The sequence below is a fragment of the Heptranchias perlo genome, chromosome 9 (assembly GCF_035084215.1).
Source record: "Heptranchias perlo isolate sHepPer1 chromosome 9, sHepPer1.hap1, whole genome shotgun sequence".
In the NCBI taxonomy this organism is placed as follows: domain Eukaryota; kingdom Metazoa; phylum Chordata; class Chondrichthyes; order Hexanchiformes; family Hexanchidae; genus Heptranchias; species Heptranchias perlo.
Genome location: NC_090333.1, coordinates 59,223,083 through 59,248,630, shown reverse-complemented (window position 1 = coordinate 59,248,630; position 25,548 = coordinate 59,223,083). Strand labels below are relative to the sequence as shown.

The window sequence follows — 25,548 nt, the reverse complement described above, 5'->3', positions numbered from 1 at the left end:
CATCCCTAATTGCCCTTGAGAAGGTGGCAGTGAGCCGCCTTCTTGAACCGCTGCAGTCCGTGTGGTAAAGGTTTTCCCACTGTGCTGTTAGGTAGGGAGTTCCAGGATTTTGATCCAGCGACGATGAAGGAACAGAGATATATTTCCAAGTCGGGATGGTGTGTGACTTGGAGGAGAACATGCAGTTGGTGTTGTTCCCATGTGTCTGCTGCTCTTGTCCTTCTAGGTGGTAGAGGTCGCCAGTTTGGGAGGTGCTGTCGAAGATGCCTTGGCGAGTTGCTGCAGTGCATCCTGTGGATGGTTCACACTGCAGCCACAGTGCGCCGGTGGTGAAGGGAGAGTGAATGTTTCGGGTGGTGGATGGGGTGCCAATCAAGTGGGCTGCTTTGTCCTGGATGGTGTTGAGCTTCTTGAGTGTTGTTGGAGCTGCACTCATCCAAGTAAGTGGAGAGTATTCCATCACACTCTTGACTTGTGCCTTGTAGATGGTAGAAAGGCTTTGGGGAGTCAGGAGGTGAGTCATTCACCGCAGAATACCCAGCCTCTGACCTGCTTTTGTAGCCACAGTATTTATCTGGCTCGTCCAGTTAAGTTTCTGGTCAATGGTGACCCCCAGGATGTTGATGGTGGGGGACTCAGCAATGGTAATGCCGTTGAATGTCAAGGGGAGGTGGTTAGACTCTGTCTTGTTGGAGATGGTCATTGCCTGGCACTTGTCTGGCGCGAATGTTACTTGCCACTTATCAGCCCAAGCCTGGATGTTGTCCAGGTCTTGCTGCATGCGGGCACGGACTGCTTCAGTATCTGAGGGGTTGTGAATGGAACTGAACACTGTGCAATCATCAGCGAACATCCCCATTTCTGACCTTATGATGGAGGGAAGGTCATTGATGAAGCAGCTGAAGATGGTTGGGCCCAGGACACTGCCCTGAGGAACTCCTGCAGCAGTGTCCTGGGGCTGAGATGATTGGCCTCCAACAACCACTACCATCTTCCTTTGTGCTTTGTTGTGAGTCCGTTGTGAGTCAATAAAATCATTTAACCTCTTTTTCAAAAAAACAAGTACAGCATCATACCAAGAAATCTGTTTCATCAAGATTACTTGCATCAAGATTATAATGAAGTGGATTTTTTTTTACAGCTTCGTTAATTATGTAACTCCCAGCTTCAAATGAATAATTATTAAAAGTTCAATTTATTTTTGTGATCTGGAACTTTTGCAGCATTTCTGTGTGCAAAGATGTTTTTATCATGTGCAATGCCGGTGAGCATTGCATGTTTAACTTTGTGCAAAAGGGTGTGTCAACATCTTTGTGCCTGATGAATTCCTGTTTCTTAGCAGATGCAAAACTATATGCAGAGAAGTACTGGATTCACTTTTACTTTGCACTGAATCTAATTCTGTGTTGAAAACTTCACACGAGTGCTGTGAGACTACATCTCATTTGTATCACCAATACATCACCAATATCTATTAATGTGCTAGTCGTTTACATCAATGATTCATTTAATGTGCTAAAATAAATAGGTCAATAAAACAAGTAGCTGACCTCAAAATTACTTTTTTTCCTTCATGATGTAAACTATAATCATTTCCCTATGGTTTTTTATCCAAGCATGCATGTGACGGCAAAGATTTGGCTTTCAGTATCACTAGATTTCTTGACTCTCAATGCAATGTTACCAATAAAGCCTTTCACAAATCTGATTCAGAAATGTAAAGAATTTTGAAATATCATAAGTAGTGGCTTTTCTAAGTAACTTCGTGTAGATGGAAGGAATCTTATACAGACATTGTTTGGGACATTTTACAGTACTGTGCCCTCAATTATTGAGTTTTTGTCAGTATTACTTATAACACTAGCTGTTCTCATGTGGTTTTGCTTACAGTAAGTCAGATAATACACTGTTTTATAACTACAGAAGTATTATACCATGTAATGCAATATGTAGTGCAGCTGTGTAAAAATCAGGCCTGTATCTTTAAGGCCACAAAGTCTAATTGTTGTCAGAAGGAGGTTCTGGTCAGTTGGAGGTTAGTTGTTGATCAGATTGTCAGATGCTTGAAAATTTTTAGCACCAGGTCAGAAGAAGCCAGCATGAAATTACTGCCTTTCATTCCTAACCCAGTTCAATTTCCGTATAAAGGACAATTGCTCAGGACATATTGAGATGGCATTGTGAAATACAGGGGAGTCATCCCATTTGAAATAAATGGGTTATGCCTCTGTTAAAAAAGCAGGCAAAAGGATTGCACAAAAACATGTTAACCATTTGTATGCTAATCCTTATGCACCATAATGTTGAGGCCAATGGATATTTTCTAATTTTAGACATACGTTGATGATGTTTGTTGCTTGACTTGCCTCAGAAATTTTGCTGCACTTTTCCTTGGGCAGTTAACTGGGTTGGGTAGGGCCAGTGGTAGAGTATACGTGGTCTATGAGGGGAATATGCTTGATGGATTTTATTTTGTTCCATGCTTTGTTTTTGGGTCCATTCTCCCACCCCCATTTTATAGAATCATTGAATTTTACAGCACTCAAGGAAGTTATTCAATCCATCATGCTCTCAGAAATAGCTATCCATTTAGTCCCATTATCTGCCCTTTTGCCATAGTCATTAAAAATTTCCTCTTCTCAAATGTTTATCCAGTTCCCTTTTTAAAAACTATTAATGGATTTGGCTTATGTCTCTGTTTCTGATAGGACTTTCCATGTCCTAACAACCCTCCATGTAAAAAATATTTTGTGATGCAATACATAGGTGCTAGAACTGAAATTCGTTAGAAGCCAGGTTAAGATTACATTTTATGGTATCACAGATATATATGATACTTTTATTAACATTATTTTAATGGAGTATTCAAATTTCCTTTTAATTTTTCTACTTTATTCTCTTTTCTTCATCTGCCTGGTCTTTTGCCTGCAGGCAAGAAGGTAGACATATGGGTTACACCAAGCTTGTCCATTCCCCTGGGTGATGCCAGATGCCAGATGTCGCCCAGATGTGACCTTTCCATCCAATCTTTCCCTTCTCTTCCTGGGAGATATTGATCAGGCCCAAATACGGAAGCCCGAGGCTCGTTCCAAATTGGGCTTCAGGTCTCATTTCCATAAAACCGAGCTCGCCAGTTGGGGCCTTCCCAAAATCGGGCGGCTCGAACACCGAGCCAGCGCACATGGCAAGTCCTAGGACAGGGGAGAGGCAATCGGGAGGCTGGTGGGGCCTGGGCCGGCAGCAGCCCGCGGTAATGCTGTGGAGCTACGAAGAGCAATCCTGTTCCTTCTGGCTCCACATTGTGGTAAGTAAAACGTAAGAAACTTACCGGTTCTTCAGCAGCCTCTTGTGATCCCTTTAAGGACTATTAGTTAGGCTGCAGTACACTCGTAACTGAACATGCCCCAAAGAGTCAGTTAGAGTGAGTCATCGAGAGGAAAAGGAAAAGGGAGGAGTGCTGAGAATCACAATTGATTGTACCACCAAAGGATAACTGCATATATTATCTGCTTATACAGATTAAACATTCAAATATTTCAGTTAACACAGTCTTTGTTAATGAAGCACCTAAACTATCACCTTGGAAAAGTTTTCTTTTAAACAAATGTGAAAAGCATTAGAATTATAAACTGCAGCATTCAGAGAACTGTGTTAACTGAAATCTTTGAATGTTTAATCTGTATAAGCAGATAATATATTCACTGGTTTACTGTCCTCAACAATTGCAGTTAAGATATGGTGAATTTTGCAGATAAAATATATTATTTTTCCTCTGTAGACATATTTACATTACATCAAATCTATGCCAATCTGACCATACAGTAACAAAGAATATTTCATAATATGTATTGTTTGATAATTGTACCACATGGGCTTGTCATTGCTGTTAAGCTTAGAATGAGTCTCCAAGTATGTAAATGTACTGACTGCAGTGACTTGACCATTCTCATACCTTCTGGCTGCTTTAACTCGATTCCAATATCAGAAAAAGTCGGGCAGTGGCTCCCTCTTATTTTACCTCTCAATTATAAACCACTTTTGTAATCTGATCTAGAATTTGCCAATGAGTTATGCGGCCCAACATCTGGTTTATATTGCTGAAAACTGCCACTCAACAACGTGTATCATTTACTTTCTATCAAGTATCTCTACAATTAGGAAAATTCACCTAACAGGTATGCACTGTGAAAATGTAGTGAACATGGTAGGAAAATATAATATATAAAATAAACCAGATCTGGCTAGACCACATCAAGTGCTATAGGCCTCCCTCTTCTCCGCCAAAACTGCTTGCTATTCCAGGGTCATTCTGGAAAGCAAAGATAACCCCCAGCTTCTTTTCTCCACCACTAATCATCTCCTGAAACCCCTCTGCCCTGCCCCTTCCACCCTCACCTCCACAAATGCAAGAAACTCATGGATTTTTTGCCACCGATTCCATCTCCCTTTTCGACCCCAAGCTCAGCTTCCAACTCCATATCCTCCCCATCACAAAGACTACCTACTTCCCACCGCTGTAACAATACCCGTCTCCACCCTTACTTTAGCCCATCTGCTACTGGAATTCTCATCCATGCCCTTGTTACCTCCAGACTAGACTATTCCAATGCTCCTGGCCGGTGTCTCATCACCCACCCTCCATTAACTTCAGCTCATCCAAAACTCTGCTGCCCTTATCCTATTGCTCATTAGTCCCGCTCACTCATCACCCCTGTCCTTACCGACCTACGTTGGTTCCCAGTCCTCCAAACGCCTCCAATTTAAAATTCTCATCTTTGTGTTCAAATCCCTTAATGGCCTCAGCCCTCCCTATCTCTGTTACCCCTACAACACACCCTGAACTCTGCATTCCTCTGACTCTGGCTTTTTGTGCACCCCCTCACTTTGCCATACCATTGGCGGCATTCATCATGTCCCAAAGAGGCAAATAAAAACCTAAGAATTTTTTTTTAAAGAAACATTTTGGATTTCAGCTCCATTAATGGTAAACGTAATTTTTGTAACGATTCTGTCTCTTGAGCACTTGTATTAAGTAGGTTACTTTAGGACTTTTCATACTCTGTCTGAAAATATTCAAAGGTATTTCACATTTCTCTGCCACAAATTGATTTTGTATAATTTATTCCCTACATCTCACTGAAACATCAGCTAACTATGGATCAAAATTGTTTTCAAATGTCCCTTTCATTTCCTCATCACTTGTGGCTGTTTAAACTTTTGCACAAGTCAATAGCGTTTAAATGTCAGTGTAAACAATATTAAATGGGTCTTCTTCCCAAATAAAGGCACTAACGTGCAAAGTCAGTGCTACTACAATTAGAACTATATTAACTCAGTCAGAAATTAACATTGCCAATAATAGCATCAAAATCACCGTAGATTGGCACAGAACCAAACTGTGCTGATAAAAACAAAATATTAAATATAGCTAAACACTGGGCCCATATTCAGGGTTTAGGGAGTGGTGGATAGATCTGATGGGTTCTCAGAAATCCCCAATAAACAGAATATCATTTAGTTTCGATGCCAATTTCACACATTTAAGTCCCACCCCTGCCTGGGCTTATACTTATTTGCAGCTTGCTGAAGTATATTAATGTACATAGTCCAATAGTTCTAGTGGTAGAGCATTGCACTCCCATTCAGGCAGCCAGATTTGAATCCCAGCAGAGATTGGCAATCAAGCTCAGCAACCTTCAGTGAGAATCTCTGCTTGTTCTCAGCCAGGTCACTCAGTGTAGCACCTCACGGTGGCAGAGAGAAATGGAAGATACAGCAGAGGAATTTGCCCTGTGTGAAGAAGCATACTGAATTGGATAGCTAGCTGAAGGGGAGTGACACTCTTGATTGAGTCTCACGCGAGGCCTGCACTTCTCCCCCCACATCTTGAAATGAGTTTGTTCATTGGAGATGCATGGTGAATCAAGCTGCCTGTTTCACCAAGTACATCTCTGCAGCATATCTCCCATGTTGGGGAGACGAACGGACGAAAAATGGCAGACAAAAAAAAACCTATTGGTCCATCCAGCCTGTCCCATTGTGATGTCTTATGCATCACAATACATACACTCCCCACCCTACTCGAAAGCCACGTAATCTCCTGTGTCAGGAACTTTCTTGGAGGAATGTAGTTTGAAAAAGGTCAAATCTAAAGATGGTGGGAAGGGAGGAAATCTATGTCTGACTACAGCAAGCATTTTACAATTCCCAAAGTTTCACTCCTGATATTACACTACAGTCCCAGTCATAATACTGGGAAGGTTACTGTCCTGGATGTGTCTGCTTAGTGAACTCTTTTCCTGCTGCTAATTATTTTTCCGCATACATTTTTTTTTTGTGTTTCTGTTTCTTGCCTCTGCGTGGCCTTTAAGATCTTGATTAGTAGTAAGTGAAAGCTGAATGTTGACCAGATTATTATTGTCTGGGTGGACAGAGTGTTCTGTAGATGTGGAGCAGGATGTTTCTCCGGCCAAGCAATCCACTTCTTCAAAAAAAAAGTTACATTTTCTAGAGCATGTGTCATTTACCTGTTCCAGTCACAAATACATTTTGTGAGTAATGGTGTCTGGCTAAGGACACGTACCACAAGTGACAGTTAAAAATGTACCGTTTTGAGTACGGGAAACCAAAATGAGTAATCACTATTATAACGGTTTGCGATGGTTTCCTTCCATTTAAGTAAATAAATTAATGCTGTATAAACAACAGAAACTCCATTCTCTCAGACTGGCTGTAATTGCTGTGGATAATGTGAAGGATTCTACCAACAGTTCTCCTCTAGCATTGTGCTGGTTATTAGCAAGAATGCTCCTGTTGTAAAATCCTCTGTAAGATGCTTTCCAACACGACAGTTTAAATAGTTGCATTTTATGTGCTGTTCAAGGTTTTGATACATTACTGTATACCCTGAATTTAAAATTATGTCTCAAAACTAGTAGATCTGTTATGGCATTCCTCGCCAGGACACTGGCTGGGGAGTGAAGCATGGGGGAGGGGAGTGGAATGGAGCAGGTAGGCAGACAGGGAATATAATGGGTGTGGGGAATGTTACGGTGGAGCGATATGATGGACTATAGGAGGAATTGCTTGCCTGTCTGCCCTTGGGCCATCCCACACCTCTGTTCGTTCCTTCCCTCTTCTTCACCAGTTTCCAAAACTAAACACGGATTACGGCACTAAGTGTTTTCAAAAATAACTTGCCAATTCCCAGCTTTGTGTTGTGGGTTCGCAGTAGTGGGAGGGTGTAGGAAGGTGTTGGGGAAAATAAGGATGAGGGTAGTGTGGGAAATCGGATAGGAGGGGATGGAATACAGGGTCGGGATGGAAAGGTGGAAGGGCTAGGATAGAGAACAAAGGGATGTGATGAAAGGGGAAGGGGGAGGATGGGAAGAGAGAAAGTGACAGAGAAGGGAACGGGTGGGTGTGAGTGGAGTAGGGAACAGAGGATGAGGGACTGAGGGAAAGAGGAGGAGGAACGCAGAGGAATCGAGAGTGGATGGCAGGTAAAGGGAGGCTGGGGGATGTGGCTGGAGAGAACGCAATGTGGGCTAACGGGAAGTGAGCAGCAAGAAATGTTGCATAATGGCGGTGGGGATAGAGGCGTAACTGGTGCATGAGGGAGAGGGGACAAGACAGGGAATGAGGGGATCGTGCAGAAGAGATGGTGCCGTGGACAAGATGAAAGCAAAGGAGTGGTGAGAAGGGGAGTCCGTAGTGGGGTGTGGACAGGAAAGGAAATGAGGAGGGAGCTGACGAGGCCTGTAAATCACATTCTCCCCACACTTGCACTCGTGCCCGCCACTGGAAAATGTGGGCCCCTCAACAGCTGCCTTCCACACCATGCCATCCACCTAAAAGGATAGAAGAAAAGAAGAGCACAGAGACAGAAGCATATAATAGATTCTAGCATTTTCCCTCCTACTCGTGTCGGGGTAACTGGTCTATAGTTCCCTGTTTTCTCTTTCCCTTCTTTCTTGAATAGCGGGGTTACATTTGCTACCTTACATTGAAAGATCTACTAATTCTCGCTCCTCAGTAATGTTCTCCTTTAATCCATAGTCACTTAACAGTAAATATAAGCATTAATCGTCTGTTGTTTATCCTCTGTATCTGCCATTTTTTTATTAATAATGAGTGTCACATTCTTATGTGTTTAGTGGAATTCTTTAGTAATCCAGCTGACTTTCAGTGCGCTATACAGATGTTGACCAGTGCAGGGTCCCATTGTTCTGTTGTGTGACCCTTGACCTGTGCAGGAAATGAGATGGTATCTGGTGTGGTGTGGATTTGCTTGGTATTTGGCACAGGTATCCTACATGAGTTTGGGATAGTCTCAGCATAGAGTTTCTCAGTGTTTTAGGAATGGGGGGAGAAAATCAAAAATTCAACATGTTAAAGGTCAAGTAAAATAACTCAGGATTGCAGATGATCTCATCAGAAATTTTGGTTGTCGGATTGTTTTAGTGTAATGTCATAAAGTCTATACAGCAAAAAATATATTTCCTGTTCGTACAATTTGTCAGGAAACATAAAAATGTCTCAGTAAATTATACTCAATGTCAAATCCAAACCTTTATTTTGAAGTTATCTTTTGAAGATGAATGGCTAAACTCCAGATGCCATTACTTAATGGTAATGGAATGGGACTCATTCTCTAAGTACAGCATTTCCACTATTTGTTTCATGTTTTCCAACAACCCTGCTGTATATAACTACTGCATATAGTGTACTAACCCTGCTATATATAACTACTGGATATAGTGTACTAACCTTGCTTTATATAACTACTGCATATAGTGTACTAACCCTGCTATATATAACTACTGTATATAGTGTACTAACCTTGCTTTATATAACTACTGCATATAGTGTACTAACCCTGCTATATATAACTACTGTATATAGTGTACTAACCTTGCTTTATATAACTACTGCATATAGTGTACCAACCCTGCTATATATAACTACTGTATATGGTGTACTAACCCTGCTGTATATAACTACTGTATATAGTGTACTAACCCTGCTGTATATAACTACTGTATATGGTGTACTAACCCTGCTGTATATAACTACTGTATATGGTGTACTATCCCTGCTGAATGTAGTGTAATAACAGTGAAAATTAAACAGAAAGAGCACCTTACATCTTTGCTCCTTTTCTGAAAATATGGAGAATTTGTATTTTTTTCTTAATTTGAACCGTTAAAAGAAGACATTAAACAGGGAGCATGCCCACTGCATTTGCCTGCAAAGTTCTATCCGTACCTGTGCTAGTGAGTATAGGAACAGGAGAATAGACAGGATGAATGCGTGGCTGCAGGGATGGTGTAGGAGGTAGGGATTTAGATTCCTGGGACATTGGGACCGGTTCTGGGGAAGGTGGGACCTGTACAAGCGTGACGGGTTACACCCGAGCAGGACCAGGACCAATGTCCTCGCGGGGGTGTTTGCTAGTGCTGTTGGGGAAGGTTTAAACTAGAGTGGCAGGGGGATGGGAACCTGAGCGGGGAGTCAGAAGGGAATAAAGTTGAGAGCAGCAAGAGAGGGGAAGACCCAGGGGAAATCTACAACACAAATAGTACAAACAGTTGTTCAAGAACAAGTGAGAGGGAAAAGCATAGAGCAGCGGAAAGAAAGTGTACTTTAGGCACGACAGATAAAATAAAAACTAGAAAGCGTAAGGCGATTAACCCAGCATCAAAGCTGTGGCAGGGGGTTGGGAACCTGAGCAGGGAAACAGAGGAAAGCGTGTCAGGAAGGGACAGAAGGTATGGAGTAAAAGGTAAAGTGTTAAAAAAGGAAAAAAGCAGGAACTAAGTGTCACAAAACATATTTGAAAGTTCTTTATCTGAATGCACGTAGCATTCGTAACAAAATGGACGAGTTAACGGCACAAATAACTACGTATGGGTATGATCTTGTGGCCATTACAGAAACATGGCTGCAGGGTGACAACGACTGGGAATTAAATATGCCAGGGTATTTAACAATCAGGAAGGACAGGCAGGAAGGAAGGGGAGGTGGGTAGCTATGTTAATAAAGGAAGGAATCACTGTAATACAGAGAAATGATATTGGGACAAAGGATCAGGATAATGAAACAGTTTGGGTAGAGATAAGGAATAATAAGGGGAAAAAACACTAGTGGGCGTAGTATATAGGCCTCCTAATAGTTGCAACTCTGCTGGAAGAAGTATTAATCAGGAAATAGTCGGGGCATGTAATAAGGGAACAGCTATAATTATGGGGGATTTTAACTATCATATTAACTGGACAAATCAAATTGGGCAGGGCAGCCTTGAGGAAGAGTTTATTGAGTGTATTAGGGATGGATTTCTTGAGCAGTATGTAACTGATCCTACAAGGGGGCAAGCAACCTTGGACCTGGTCCTGTGTAATGAGCCAGGATTAATTAATAATATCCTAGTTAAGGATCCCCTTGGAATGAGTGACCATAACATGGTTACATTCCATATCCAATTAGAGGGTGAGAAGGTTGGTTCTCAAACAAGCGTACTGAGCTTGAATAAAGGAGACTATGATGGTATGAGAGCGGAATTGATTAAAGTGGACTGGGAAAATAGATTAAAGGGTAAGACGGTACATGAGCAGTGGTGTACATTCAAGGAGTTATTTTACAACTTTCAAAAAAAAAATATTCCACTGAGGAAAAAAGGGTGTAAAAGAAATGACAGCCATCCATGGCTAAGTAAAGAAATTAAGGACAGTATCCGACTAAAAACAAGGACATATAAAGGTAGCCAAACTTAGTGGGAGGATAGAAGATTGGGAAGTCTTCAAAAGACAGCAAAAAGTAACGAAAGGATTGATTAAGAAAGGGAAGATAGATTATGAAAATAAATTAGCAAAAAATATAAAAACAGATGGCAAGAGTTTCTATAGTTATATAAAAAGAAAAAGGGTGGCTAAGGCAAACATAGGTCCCTTAGAGGATGAGACCGGGAAATTAATGGTGGGAAACATGGAGATGGCAAAAATGCTGAACAAATATTTTGTTTCAGTCTTTACGGTAGAGGACACTAAGAATATCCCAACACTGGACAAACAGGGGGCTCTAGGGGGGGAGGAGCTAAATATGATTAAAATCACTAAGGAATTGGTGCTCAGTAAAATAATGGGACTCAAGGCGGATAAATCCGAGGGTCTTGAGGGAAGTGGCAGTAGGGATTGTGGATGCTTTGGTAATAATTTTCCAAAATTCTCTGGACTCGGCAAAGGTCCCGGCAGATTGGAAAACTGCTAATGTAACACCCTTATTTAAAAAGGGTAGTAGGCAGAAGGCTGGAAATTATAGACCAGTTAGCCTAACATCTGTGGTGGGTAAAATTTTGGAGTCTATTATTAAGGAGACAGTAGCGGAACATTTGGATAAACATAATTTAATAGGACAAAGTCAGCATGGCTTTACAAAGGGGAAGTCATGTCTGACAAATTTGCTTGAGTTCTTTGAGGACATAACGTACAGGGTGGATAAAGGGGAACCAGTGGACGTAGTGTATTTAGACTTCCGGAAGGCATTCGACAAGGTGCCACATAAAAGATTATTGCTCAAGATAAAGAATCACTGGATTGGGGGTAATATTCTGGCATGGGTGGAGGATTGGTTATCTAACAGGAAGCAGAGAGTTGGGATAAATGGTTCATTCTCGGACTGGCAACCAGTAGCCAGTGGTGTTCCGCAGGGGTCAGTGCTGGGTCCCCAACTCTTTACAATCTATATTAACGATTTGGAGGAGGGGACCGAGTGTAACATATCAAAGTTTGCAGATGATACAAAGATGGGAGGGAAAGTGGAGAGTGAGGAGGACATAAAAAACCTCCAGGGGGATATAGACAGGCTGGGTGAGTGGGCGGAGATTTGGCAGATGCAATACAATATTGGAAAATGTGAGGTTATGCACTTTGGCAGGAAAAATCAGAGAGCAAGTTATTATCTTAATGGCGAGAAACTGGAAAGTACTGCAGTATAAAGGGATCTGGGGGTCCTAGTGCAAGAAAATCAAAAAGTTAGTATGCAGGTGCAGCAGGTGATCAAGAAGGCCAATGGAATGTTGGCTTTTATTGCTGGGGGATAGAATATAAAATCAGGGAGGTATTGCTGCAGTTATATAAGGTATTGATGAGACCGCACCTGGAATACTGCATACAGTTTTGGTGTCCATACTTAAGAAAAGACATACTTGCTCTCGAGGCAGTACAAAGAAGGTTCACTCGGTTAATCCCGGGGATGAGGGCGCGAACATATGAGGAGAGGTTGAGTAGATTGGGACTCTACTCATTGGAGTTCAGAAGAATGAGAGGCGATCTTATTGAAACATATAAGATTGTGAAGAGGCTTGATCGGGTGGATGCGGTAAGGATGTTCCCAAGGATGGGTGAAACTAGAACTAGGGGGCATAATCTTAGAATAAGGGGCTGCTCTTTCAAAACTGAGATGAGGAGAAACTTCTTCACTCAGAGGGTAGTAGGTCTGTGGAATTTGCTGCCCCAGGAAGCTGTGGAAGCTACATCATTAAATAAATTTAAAACAGAAATCAACAGTTTCCTAGAAGTAAAGGGAATTAGGGGTTACGGGGAGCGGGCAGGAAATTGGACATGAATTTAGATTTGAGGTTAGGATCAGATCAGCCATGATCTTATTGAATGGCAGAGCAGGCTCGAGGGGCCGATTGGCCTACTCCTGCTCCTATTTCTTATGTTCTTATGTACCCACTATCATTAGACCTTTTCCTACTTTACTAGCATGAGAAAAGATCTCTTTAAATGATATCAGAGTAAAGAGACTGAGAAGCCAAATGATTGCTCACAAAACTGTTGGCTCAGGATAAAAGGTTTAGGGTCAGTCTTTGATGATTAACTATCTTTTTTTTAAACCAAGAATGGAGTTGTCACCATTCCAAAGTCTACAAAGAAAGAAAGGATATGGGAAAACTGTCAGGTAAGGTTTTAAAAATATTTTTATTAATATTTTCCTCACTTTACATTATTGAATTCTAATGGTCCCTCTGCACCATTCCCCACACTAAACTTTGATTTTTTTTCCATCCTTGTAGATAAAGTGCCTCATTGGCAGTTGGTTTCTCCCCACTGAACCCTCACTATGTGCAGAAACATTGGCACACAGCGTAATTGCTAATCAGTGATTTAGCATTAGTATCAATGCGTCGCAGTATCACTGGCACAGAGTACCAGTGAACCATAGAATCACTGGCACAGGGTGGTAGTACAGCAACTAGTCACATAATCACGAGGAAAGAGCATTATTACCAATGATTTGCAGTCACTGGCACAGAGTTTTCATATCAGTGAGTGACAGAATTATTGGCCGAAAGCATTAGAACTGTGTCACAGAAACACTGGCACAGAGTTTTCGTGAGGCAGAATTACTGCTGCAAGGTGTTAGCACCAACAAATCTGAATTATTGGCACAGAAGATTAGTACCCATGTGTCACAATCACTGGCCCCAGTATATTAGTGCCAATGAGAAACAGAATTACAGCCACAGAATGTTAGTACCCAGTAAGTAACAGAATTACTGCCACAGAACGCAAGTACCCAGTGAGTAACAGAATTTCCATAATGGCGATTTCCATTACTAGGAACTCTGGAGGAGGGAAGGGATTTGAGTGTTCAGGTACACATCACTAAAAGCTAGTGCACAGGTACAAAAAGTAAGCAAAAAGGCTAATGGAATATTGGCCTTTATCTTAACAGATTGGAATTCAAAAGTGAGTAAGTAATGCTTCAGTTTTATAGAGTCTAGGATGAGCCATCGATTCTCTGTGAGGAACTGATGCTGGAACCTCCCTCCAACTTGATGGCTGGCTCACAAGATCAGTGGCTTGTGTAGGGAATGACAGACACAAACCCACATCCTGCCCCTGTGTGTGGTGGACCTCCAACAAACTGCACCACTGCATTGTCCTAATTTTATTTAAAAGTTTGTCAGTCGATGACAATAAAATGATTTGAGGCAATGTTTCGTATAAAGCACCTCAGTAGACCACTAATGATCAGTAGAATTCTGTATGAAAATTGTTAAGCTGAATTACAGATTATTGTTTTCAATAAAATATACTGGTGTTTCCACATCATTTTATCTCACTGCGTTGCTAACTTTAAGGAGTAATGAAAGTCTACTAACTTCACTACACCATGCACCTCATAGGTATTCCATTTTTCCCTTGCGGAGGATGATGTTGCAGTTCTAAATGGAATGCATGATGGTCAGCATATGTCCTGGGATCCTACAGATATCGAGTGATGTATGTCAATTTTATTTACGCTCAGTTCATTTTTAAATTAGTATAACTATCAGGTGTATTCATTTTGAAATACAGATTAAACTTAATTTTATAAGGGTTGATCTTGTGAAAATGCATTGAGCAACTTTCTGCAAAGATAACATCAGGAAGTAACACAGCAGAATTCATCAACTGCAAATGTCGTGAACGAGGACTTTGTCTTTTTGTGTTACAGTGGCCTGTTTAAATAGGACTTTGCTAGTCCTTTATTGTCTCAGCATGTAATATATACTGTAGATAATACCAGGTATTTTAAGTTGCATGGGCTATCTATTGCAGTGTGCTGGGCTATTGAAGGTAAAAATAAAATTCAGGAGCAGTGGTGTAGCATGTTGAAGCATCAATGATGTGGAGTGATGCAAGGCGGGTTCGATTTCCCACCCCACCCCCTGACTATGCTGAGTTCCTGACCTCATATTTGCTATTGTGCAGATGCTGAGTGGAGGCAAGGCAACTCCCCACAGGAAAAGAGAGAAAGTCAAAGGGAAGCCCACTGATAGGCTGTTGCAGTTTTCCAAGCAGATCGCCATTGTCTAGATTGCCATTGTCCGATCATTGTCTAGATCACCATTCTCAAGATCGCCATTGTCAAATGTCTAGGGCAAGGTACCCCATATACCCTCTCAGCAACAGGAAGTGCATGTCCAGCAAGAAAAAGAGGGAAAACCGAGGGATTTTATACCCTTAAAAAAAGGCAGCTGCATGCACATCTCTTTAAAATAAGTCAGGTCCATGATTTTTCTCAGAATTTGATTATCAATTATTAGAAATGTCAGCTTTGCTATCTGATGTTCTGGAACGTCTCAACCTCCCAATTTACAAATTCATTTCGTTACATCCTTTTCCTTGTCTGATATTTTAAGAATTCCTAGAGAATTCCCACTAGGGATTATTACATTTCTTCAGTCAGTTTTCCCACTGACCTTTAAAAAATTAATTGACTTCTGCTGGTTAATCATTTAATCACATAGCAGGTGGTAGAAAAATACTGCAGCTGAGTGAGACTGAAAGCACAATCATATGTTTCATATGTGTGATTTAAACAGCCAAACCGTCTACACAGGCAACACCCTTAAACCTCTTTGAAAATATCACAGCTTGCAGATTTTTATCTGATTTTGAATACTGCTTAAGAAAATAAATATGAGAAGCTTCTCTATTCCTTTTTAGGAGAGATCTTTTACAAAAGGGTTATATAGCTCTCTAGATATATAGGATCTCTGAGGTGAGCTTCACATTTATGCCACTGCTCTTTTCATATTAAATGTTATGTTTTATTCATGCACCCATACAGGCTACTTCCTTTCCTAGTAATCAGTGTTTAATAACTTTATGATTCTACACAAATTGGTACCTAAATTTTATTCTCTTTAATTTAACCTTTGTTAGCATACCAGTGATAAAAATAGAAATATGTGCAAGTAAACCCCAGCCCTAAAGATAAAACGGTTTGTTTTATTTTTCTATTATGTCTTGTCTCGATTGACTACTTATTCCATTGTGCAGTACAAAAATATGCAGTCACTCAGATGACCACTGGTATCCTGTATCATGACTAAGACAATAGTGAAAGAAGCCACACCCAGAGTGTAACAAAAGAAAACACAAAGTTCACACCACCTCTAAAACACAAGCAACCAAAACAATTGCAGCAGAGTCAGGCAATTTCCCCCACAAACAATGGAATTATTATAATGCAGGGAGAAGAAAATGTGATATATTGCACACCATATGCTGCTGGTTAGTGATACGTTTTATATCAGTGCAGATAACCAGAGCAGAAGAAAAGGCTCACAGTACAGCAGCACAGTGGCAGCACCATTGGGATGTGAATCCATGCCCCATGACACCACATAGGTGGAGCCCAGGTCTCAGCCAAGCCGTCACGGGAGATAGTATCCGGAGGCCAGACGTAATCTCACATTTTCTAGGGACAGATTCAAACCAGTACCAGTGTTGGGCTGAGGGCAGACCACATTACTGGCCTCATAGCTGTGATGGTTTGTGGCATTGGGAGAGAAGAAAGTGGAAGGGAGAAAGGTTTTTTTAAACGTTCAAACAAGAGGGAGTCCTACTTTCCAAAAATGTCTTCTTCCCATTATGGGACATAACTGGGATATTATTTTATCATTTGCTGAAATGTAAATAATGTCTAAGCACCAGAAATAAGGTTCCTGTCAGGTCTTTTGTATTTTTGTACCAAAATATGTTTCAAGGAAGTATCACATTTCATTTGCATTGGAGTCACATGTGAAGTTTCAGATTAGCATCAATAGAATTTAAGTCTGAGGATGTCTGATGCTATGGTCAGTGAGGCACATTAGATACTGCCAACCCTGGCAGTGGTGTGGAGAAGAACCAGAAAGTTGTAATAGGACTGAATTATGAGAAAAGATTAGAGAAACTTGACTCTTCGACTTTGAAAGGAGGTTTATGAGGACGGGTCTTATAAGGTATATGATATTAAGTGGATTAGAAAGAGTTAATGCCGAGCATTATTTCAAGTTAAAGCACAAATGCAGGGCAAGGGCATATTTATATTTTTGAGTCTTTCTATACCTTCTGATCCTAAATTATTTCAACTCCCCATACTTTTGAGCATGTCTATGCTTGTCTTGCGATATAGATAAGCTTTCAATAACACACTCAGGGAAATGAACTGCAAACCTGTTTGTAATTGCTTTTGGGCACTGGACTATCTTATGCCTATGTAAAATCCCATTTCAGTCTTCGAATGCATCAGACCCCATATTTTTGTACAGTCTTTTCTGACTAAGTGAGTTAGTTAGTTTTTTTTTTATTCGTTCATGGGATATGGGCGTCGCTGGCAAGGCCACCATTTATTGCCCACCCCTAATTGCCCTTGAGAAGGTGGTGGGGGTGACCTGCCTTCTTGAACCGCTGCAGTCCGTGTGGTGAAGGTTCTCCCACAGTGCTGTTAGGTAGGGAGTTCCAGGATTTTGACCCAGCGATGATGAAGTTAGTGGCCTATCTTATCTTTTCCTGTGAAGTTTCCAATCAATTTGGCTACCTGCTGATTACTCAACTCAATGGATAGATCCAGCCACTTAAATAATCTTTCATGACTTTTCATAACTGACTAGGGTTCAAAATAATTAGCTGTCATGAATCACTGCCAGATTCAGCTTGGTTTCTCCTCTCAAGCCCACAGTTCAATAGCCAATTTGAACTGACTTTGCAATATATGTATCAAAATACACTTGGCACAGAGATCTGAACTGCAGTCATTTTTTTAAAACTACCTATGTACAGCGACTATATTAAAAGGAACAGCTACTAAGTAAAATGAGACAAAATTACATATTTTTTGTACCAGGGACATTGGTATAAAATGGTAAAAAGCAAGAAGCACTTCATTCAAATAATGGATAATACCTGTAATGGGTAGTGGAGGCAAAATCTCTGGTGTCATTGAAAAAGCAATTGAGTGCTCTGATTTGGGGAGGGGGATATTGTGAGTTCCTGTTGGAAAGATGATCTACATGGGCCAAATGGCCTCTCTCATCTATAGGTATCCTTCTGATCACAGAGCAGGATGTAGTTAAACCCATAGAACAGGAGGTGTGAAAGAAAAGGTACCACACAAGAGTCCTGTCATTTCTGGACTTTTACTGCATAAAATGACATTAACCATAAATATCCAATTCTCTAGAGTTGTGATTAGTTGCATTACTGTACTGACACTGTTGTTTGAGTTTCTAATCTAGCCCAAAGGCAATGGAAACACTTCTAATACACGTCCTTGTGTTGGAGTGCTGTCACTCTGTGCCCCTCACGTTGGTGCACTGCGCTATTACTCTATACTACCATCTATTGTGGTGCAGCCACTCTACCACTTCCTGTTGCAGTGCCACCATTTACCATTCAGGCTGCTCCAGCACTATTTTGTATCGCTTTCTGTTGGTGCAATGCCACTCTGTGTCACTGTGTATTGGTGCTGCTGCTCTGTGCTTCTGTACGTTTATACAGTTGGTGTGTTGTCATTCTCCGCCCTATGTTGTGCTGACACTGTGTTGGTTTGCACTCTCTCTGTCCTGCCGTGTTTGTGTGCTGATACTTTGAGCCCCTCCTATTGCGGAACAGCCACATTGTACCACTTTATTTTTGTGAGTTGGCATTTTGTGCCTCTCGTATTGGTGCTATGCCACTCTGCATCACTTTACGCTTGTCCTCTGTCATTATCCGCTCATGTTGGCGTCATTGTGCCTTTTTGTGTTTGTATGCTGCCATTCTATGCCTTTTGTACTGGTGCACTGTCATTAGCCCCCTCCCAGGTACTTTATAAATTTAATGTTAGGAGGGAGTCAAAATTCCCATCCACATCTTCCTAACACTTTAAATTAACCAGTGGGGAGATAGACCATTGCATACATGCAAGGAAGTATGCACAAAGAAAGAACTTGCATTTACATAGTACTTCTCACAACCTCAGCACATCCCAAAACGCTTCACAGCCAGTGAAGTACTTTTCAAGTGTAGTCACTGTTTTAATGTAGGGAAACATGGCAGCCAATCTGCACACATCAAGATCCCACAAATAACGAAGAGATAAATGACCAGAAAATTAGTTTTTGGTGATGTTGGTTGAGGGATAAATGTTGGCCAGGGGACCAGGAGAACTCCTTTGTATTATTCTCCTGCTCAAGTATAAGTGTCTATTGCTTTTAAGCTTATACGGCCTATATGCTGTTCAGTAAACAGTGGTTCATACAGATGCCAATTAAAAGACTGCAGACATCCTGGCTCCAGTATCTTGTAATCCTAGAGAGTTCCTTTGTTTCTATTTACTTCTTGTTGAAGTACAACATAGAAGATTGAGTGCATCACTTGAAGTGTAACAGACAGCAAAGTCACACTTGATGTATTGTTCCCAATATTAGAGCTATATATATGTAACTTGAAGTAAGCCAAGAAAGTCGGACCAAAGGACATAAATTTAAAACAGATAGAATCAATAAGAACTTATTTTCTCAAAAGAGTAATCAATGTTTGGAATAATTTATTACAGACACACACACACACACACACACACACACACACACCACCTCCTGTGATGACAACGTAGTAGAGATAAAAACATTAAGAACACTCATGCAGCTAAATGCTAAGATGGAAGAATTAGAGGGATGAGCTAAGTGGCCTTTTTGCATCCTTGACTGTCTCTGTTTCAAATTGAGACCCTTCATCAGGTATTCTGATGAAAATTCTCATCCTGAAATATTAACCTGCCTTTTCTCATTTCAGGAAGATATATTTGCTGTGTATTTCCAGCATTTTCTGTTCTCACACAAATTTAAGTTTCATACTTACTTTAATAAACACCGCTCAAGGGATAAATTCAACCCATTTTGAAAACAATTTATTAATTCCCCTTAAACAATTTATTAATTCCCCTTAGACAGACATAGAGGATTGCCCAAAGTGCATCTTACACATAACACCAGCCCCTTTTCGGGTGCTTATTGCAAATTAGGCATGCCATCAGTTTATATTACATTAATTTACCTACTCTTCACTTTATGACCAGATTAAAGCAGGAACATTTAAACTCTATAACAGATTCTGTTTCATTTATTTTAAACCATCATCAACACACTAGTCTTGTGTATAAAGTAGTCAAAATTAACTGAACCGAAGGATTTCACCATCAGCTAATCATTAAAAATGTCTGCAGAATACGTAGCAAAACTGCAACAAACCATCCGTTTATATGTTGTAGAATTACACCTTAAAAATATGACTGCAGTAAAGAAGGTATTGTAAAACTACACTGAAGAAGTTACTATATAAAATTGCAGGATCCCTTTCCCAAAACAATCCATTTGTTAACTTCATGACACAACACACAAGTTCATTAACCAGAGATCTCGGGTCTCCTAATATGTGAATACTCCATGGGCACTATGCTTGCAAATCTTAAATATAAACTATTATAGTTATGTTTACTGATCCTGTTTAGCCTAAGAAAATTGAGATCATAGGTTGATAATCCCATACAAAGATGATCTGAAGTTAACAAATAAGAATACCTGGAGAAAGGATACTGCAGCTCCACAAAGTATATTGATAATGGTCAAAAAACTATCTACTAGTACGTTTTAACCAATGAAATGAAGATACCGTGGTAACTTTAAAAAGCCAAGCACTTGGCTCCCAACCTTCAGGTTAAAGGTTTCTCCCCTGCAATTTTCCCTCTTCTGTCCTACAATTCCAAAGACATCAGCCAAGTGACTATTCTTAATGTGTAAATCTGGACCGAGTCAGCAGGCTAGGTGCAGCTGGGGTTGTAACTTGGGTATGCACATCAGACTCTACAAATACCGCATTCACTAGTGGTTTACTTAATAGTCCTATTTTTCTCATTCGGGCTAATTCAGTTTTAGATACAATTACAGTCCCATTCTTCTTGATCTTGCATCCGATGTAGATTGAATTGTGCTAGATGTGATCACTGATAATGTCCTGTGTGCCTTTACGCTTGGTCTGAACTCTTCCTTCCTCCAATAACTCTTATACTGTGAGTGTGTTTTCTTTACCTCCTTTGCATTGTTATATAATCTGTACACCAGCACATTATCAATAAGAAACAAAGATGTATTTCCTATGACCTGAAGTTTATGGAGCAAAGGATTCCTCATGCAGACAATACTTGCACCCAAGTGACATTGGCTAAATATGATTGACTGAGGAGCCACTACAGACATTCCAAATCAAATTAACCATTCCAACCAATGTTCATGGAATAATCTTCAGAGGGAGACATCCACAGGGAATAGTCTTCAGAGGGAAACATATGAACATAAGAAATAGGAGCCAGGAGTAGGCCATATGGCCTCTCGAGCTTGCTCCGCCATTCAATCAGATCATAGCTGACCTTCGACCTCAACTCCACTTTCCCGCCCAATTCCCATATCCCTTGATTCCCCTAGAGTCCAAAAATCTATCGATCTCAGTCTTGAATATATTCAACGACTCAGCATCTATAGACCTCTGGGGTAGAGAATTCCAAAGATTCACAACCCTCTGCGTGAAGAAATTCCTCCTCATCTCAGTCTTGAATGGCCAACCCTTTATCCTGCGACTATGTCCTCTAGTTCTAGCCTCTCTAGCCAGGGGAAACAATCTCTCAGCATCTACCCTGTCAAGCCTCCTAATATTCTTATATGTTTCAATGAGATCACCTCTCATTCTTCTAAACTCCAGAGAGAATCGGCCCATTCTACTCAACCTCTCCTCATAGGACAACCCTCTCGTCCCGGAAATTAATCTAGTGAACCTTCGTTGTACTGCCTCCAAGGCAAGTATATCCTTCCTTAGATGAGGAGACCAAAACTGTACGCAGTACTCCAGGTGAGGTCTCACTAAAGCTCTGTACAACTATAGTAAGACTTCCTTACTCTTGTACTCCAACCACCTTGCAATAAAGGCCAACACGCCATTTGCTTTCCTAATTGCCTGCTGTATCTGCATACTAACTTTTTGTGTTTCTTGTACGAGGACACCGAAATCTCTCTGAACACCAACATTTAACAGCTTCTCACCATTTAAAAAATATTCTGTTTTTCAATTCTTCCTACCAAAGTGAATAACCTCACATTTCCCCACATTATACTCATTTGCCTCCTTCTTGCCCACTCACTTAATCAGTCTATATCTCTTTGCAGACTCTTTGTGCCCTCCTCACAGCTTACTTTCACACCTAGCTTTGTATCATCAGCAAACTTGGATACATTACACTAGGTCCCTTCATCTAAGTCATTAATATAGATTGTAAATAGCTGAGGCTCAAGCACTGATCCTTGCGGCACCCCACTAGTTACAGCCTGCCAACCCAAGAATGACCCGTTTATCCCTACTCTCTGTTTTCTGTCCTTTAACCAATCCTCAATCCATGCTAATATATTACCCCCACAGGATTACATCCACAGGGAATAGTCTTCAGAGGGTACTGTCTGGAGAAAATAGTCTTCAGATGGTGACATTCATGGAGAGTAATCTTTAGAGGGTGACAGAATCCAGGCCTATGCAAAGTGAAATGTTTTTCATTTTTTTTAATGTTCTGATTATGTAGGCCTACTAAAATCAAAATGCACTATAATTGTTGAGCTATAATTTTATGAGCTATTAGGTTAATGGTGTTTCCTTGGGTTACATTAGAAATCTGACACGTGTAATGATCTCAGCTAAATTATAACAGTCGCCTTTGTAATAATTTATTGCCTCCACCGCACACAATGAGTGCTAATCTGTAAATCTCCAGGATTGGGACTGTATTTTTGTGATATACTTGGAACACATGGCTGTGATTTGTTTTACAGGTCTTTAATTTTTCACTCAGCAAAGAAGATATGATATTTCTAAACTCACTGAAAAGTAACAAAAAGCTGATTACACTGAGCTACCCTTTATGGAAGGAACAGGAATCTCAATCAGAACCACCTACTGCCAAGAAGGATGTCTCCCAGTGATGTGAACATGTCCACTGAATGCTTTTGAGACACTGTCTGTGGCCACAATGAGTTGTATAAAAAAATTATATATTGACACATTTATTGAGGATTTCTGTTATCTTTGTTACAATTTAATCCGCCAGTTGATTAGTTTTATCTTTTCAGTTAAAGGAGTACTTCAGGAAAGTCTCATAAGAGTCGGGGTTGTGCCCTCGCCCTAATGTCAGGCAATTTCTAAGGTTAAACTTGAAGATTACATTAACCCACATCTTTTATTTTACTTTTACTTTTTAGCACTGGGACTTTGAAGACTATTCCATTTCTGACACTCAGTGCAATATCAGTGGGCGATTGTTTTACACTTTCCACTTCATTTCATCTTATTTTCAGTTCCTGCTGCAAGTAAAGACCCATGCTCCCATATACAGGTGCAAGCAGAGGACAAATGCTGCATTTATTCCAATATGTGGAGTAGCCATTGAGAAATTAAAAGTGAAATAAGAAATGAAGATCATTTTAAACATAGTGATTTAACCTGAGACACTCTGAGATGGAAGGGTCAGGTTCACAGAGATGAATTTCTGTGCATTTTCTTTTTGGATTTTTTCTTTTTGCTAATTTAGAACATCTTCCTGCCCTGCTTCCCCCAGTTTTACTGCTTGTTTGAATGCCTGACGTTCTGGGAGCTGAACTATGCAGCAGGACATAGAATGTTTAGATGTGCCAAACCAAGTTTGTTACTTTGGTGTTTTTTCATAGAAACTTCTAGGGCTTGGCTCTGAGACTAGACTGAGAGTAACCCCTGATAATTATTTAATGTGATCAAGCAAATCATATCAAAAACCAGATTGCCTTTAACAAAATGTTGTAATCCTGGATTAATTACTTGAATTGCAAGTGTTTATATTTAATTAGAATGTTTATATGTATTTGCATCAAATTGTAGAATAGTTGTATCTGTTCTCAGATGGGTTATATTAAATATATAATAATGGATACCTCTGTATGATGACAAAGTCATTGAGGAATTCAGATGGACATCTATTGCAAAGTCCAAAACTTAATGGGGAATAGAATAGGAATGGGAGATTCTGATATTTTCTCCCTTGCTGCTGAAAATTCATTAGAAACTTTTACAATGAGTGCCTTCGCATCATGAGATACATCACTAAATAAATGAGAAAAAACAGGCTTCTGTTTTGAAAACCGTCTTTTCAGGTTAAAATCATAGAATAGAATCATAGAATGGTTACAGCAAAGAAAGAGGCCATTTGGCCCATCGAGCCTGCGTTGGCTCTCTGCAAGAGCATTTCAGTTAGTTCCACTCCCCCGCGCTTTCTCTGTAGCTCTGCAAGTTTTTCTTCTTCAGGTACCTATCTAATTCCTTTTTGAAAGCCACAATTGACCCTGCTTCCACCACCCTTTCAGGCAGTGCATTCCAGATTCTAACCACTCGCTGCGTAAAAATGTTTTTCCTCATGTCGCCTTTGGTTCTTTTGCCAATCACCTTAAACCTGTGTCCTCTGGTTTGCGACTCCTCCGCCAATGCGGACAATTTTTCTTCATTTACTCTGTCTAGACCCTTTATTATTTTGAACGCCTCTCAACCTTCTCCGCTCTAAAGAGAACAATCCCAGCCTTTCCAGTCTATCCACATAACTGAGGTCCCTCATCCCTGGAATCATTCTAGTAAATCTTTTCTGCACCCTCTCTAAGGCCTTCACATCCTTCCTAAAGTTAGGTTTGAATTTTAGAAATTTTTTGACAGCCAATTCAAAAATTGACTGTCCAGTCCATCCCTAGATTCATGTGGTATCAAAGTACAACAGCAAAGCGTAGTTCTAAATGACATCTGAATCCTGCAATGACACAACAGCCTTGAAATCATTCCAGGATGTATGTTATTTTTATAATAAATAATGTGGTGTTCCTAGATTGGCTCTATTTCTTTCTTTGCTAGCAGCTTCTTCTACGACAGAATGAGCACACTGTGCCAGATCATGATAGGTTGTGGGGCCGATGCCCACAAAACCTTTACATTGGAATCCCGCTCTCAGTTGGGGCATCTGGGGAAGGTGACAGGGCAGTGCCAAGCACCTACCCACAGAAAAAGAGCGACAGTCAGATAATGCTAATCGGCAAACAGCCGGTTTACACAGAGTTACTGGCACATGGCCCTGAAATTGGTGTCCTGCTGATGCTCTGAAGCTCAAATGCTGCTTCCCACATTCTCTTTACAGACTCTGCTAATTTTTAGGTAGCACTGAAATGATTCACATAAAGCTTTGTGAATAAGGGATAAAAACAACATCTTAAAAACTACAACTGCACAGCAGGTCAGTCAGCATCTGAAATAGAAAGATGGGTTCACATTTTTGGTGGAATCCTTCATCAGAATTCCTATAAGCTACAATTTTTCCCTGAACTTTGGCCTGTAAATGAACGGACTGCATTTACAACTGTGGTAAATATAAATGTATTAGAAAGTAAAGATGTACTGAGGTGTACCATTCAGTTTGAAAACCTGAAACTGAACAATCCACAACCAGCAGTTTGAAAATGAGCTCTACTCTGCCAGGTCTGTGTGGGGGTGTTGCTCACTGTTATGTTGCATGTATCTGTGCTCACTTAAAACTACATTCCATAAAAAAAATTGTATTTCAGGAATTACTACAGTAATCATAAATGGGTGAGCACTGGAAAATTTACTCTCTAGTACCAGGATCCAGTGATTGGTATGGGAAATGGAA

The 25,548-nt window shown here is 40.5% G+C and overlaps 1 protein-coding gene across 3 annotated transcripts in view; it reads left to right on the top strand.

The window, feature by feature from the left end:
• Positions 1-24,731, top strand: part of zgc:110366 (uncharacterized protein LOC550476 homolog) — a 111,147-nt gene extending 86,416 nt beyond the window's left edge. Inside the window, exons 5-7 of one of the 3 annotated variants that reach the window (XM_067990577.1) lie at positions 12,901-12,960; positions 14,192-14,288; positions 22,667-22,752. In XM_067990577.1, the coding sequence (XP_067846678.1) occupies positions 12,901-12,960; positions 14,192-14,287 (156 nt within the window). In that variant the 3' untranslated portion in view covers position 14,288; positions 22,667-22,752. Of the gene's footprint in view, positions 1-12,900; positions 12,961-14,191; positions 14,289-22,666 lie in introns of all 3 variants that reach the window. The other 2 variants (XM_067990576.1, XM_067990578.1) reach the window with 2 other exon arrangements.
• The last annotated feature ends 817 nt before the right edge of the window (positions 24,732-25,548 follow it).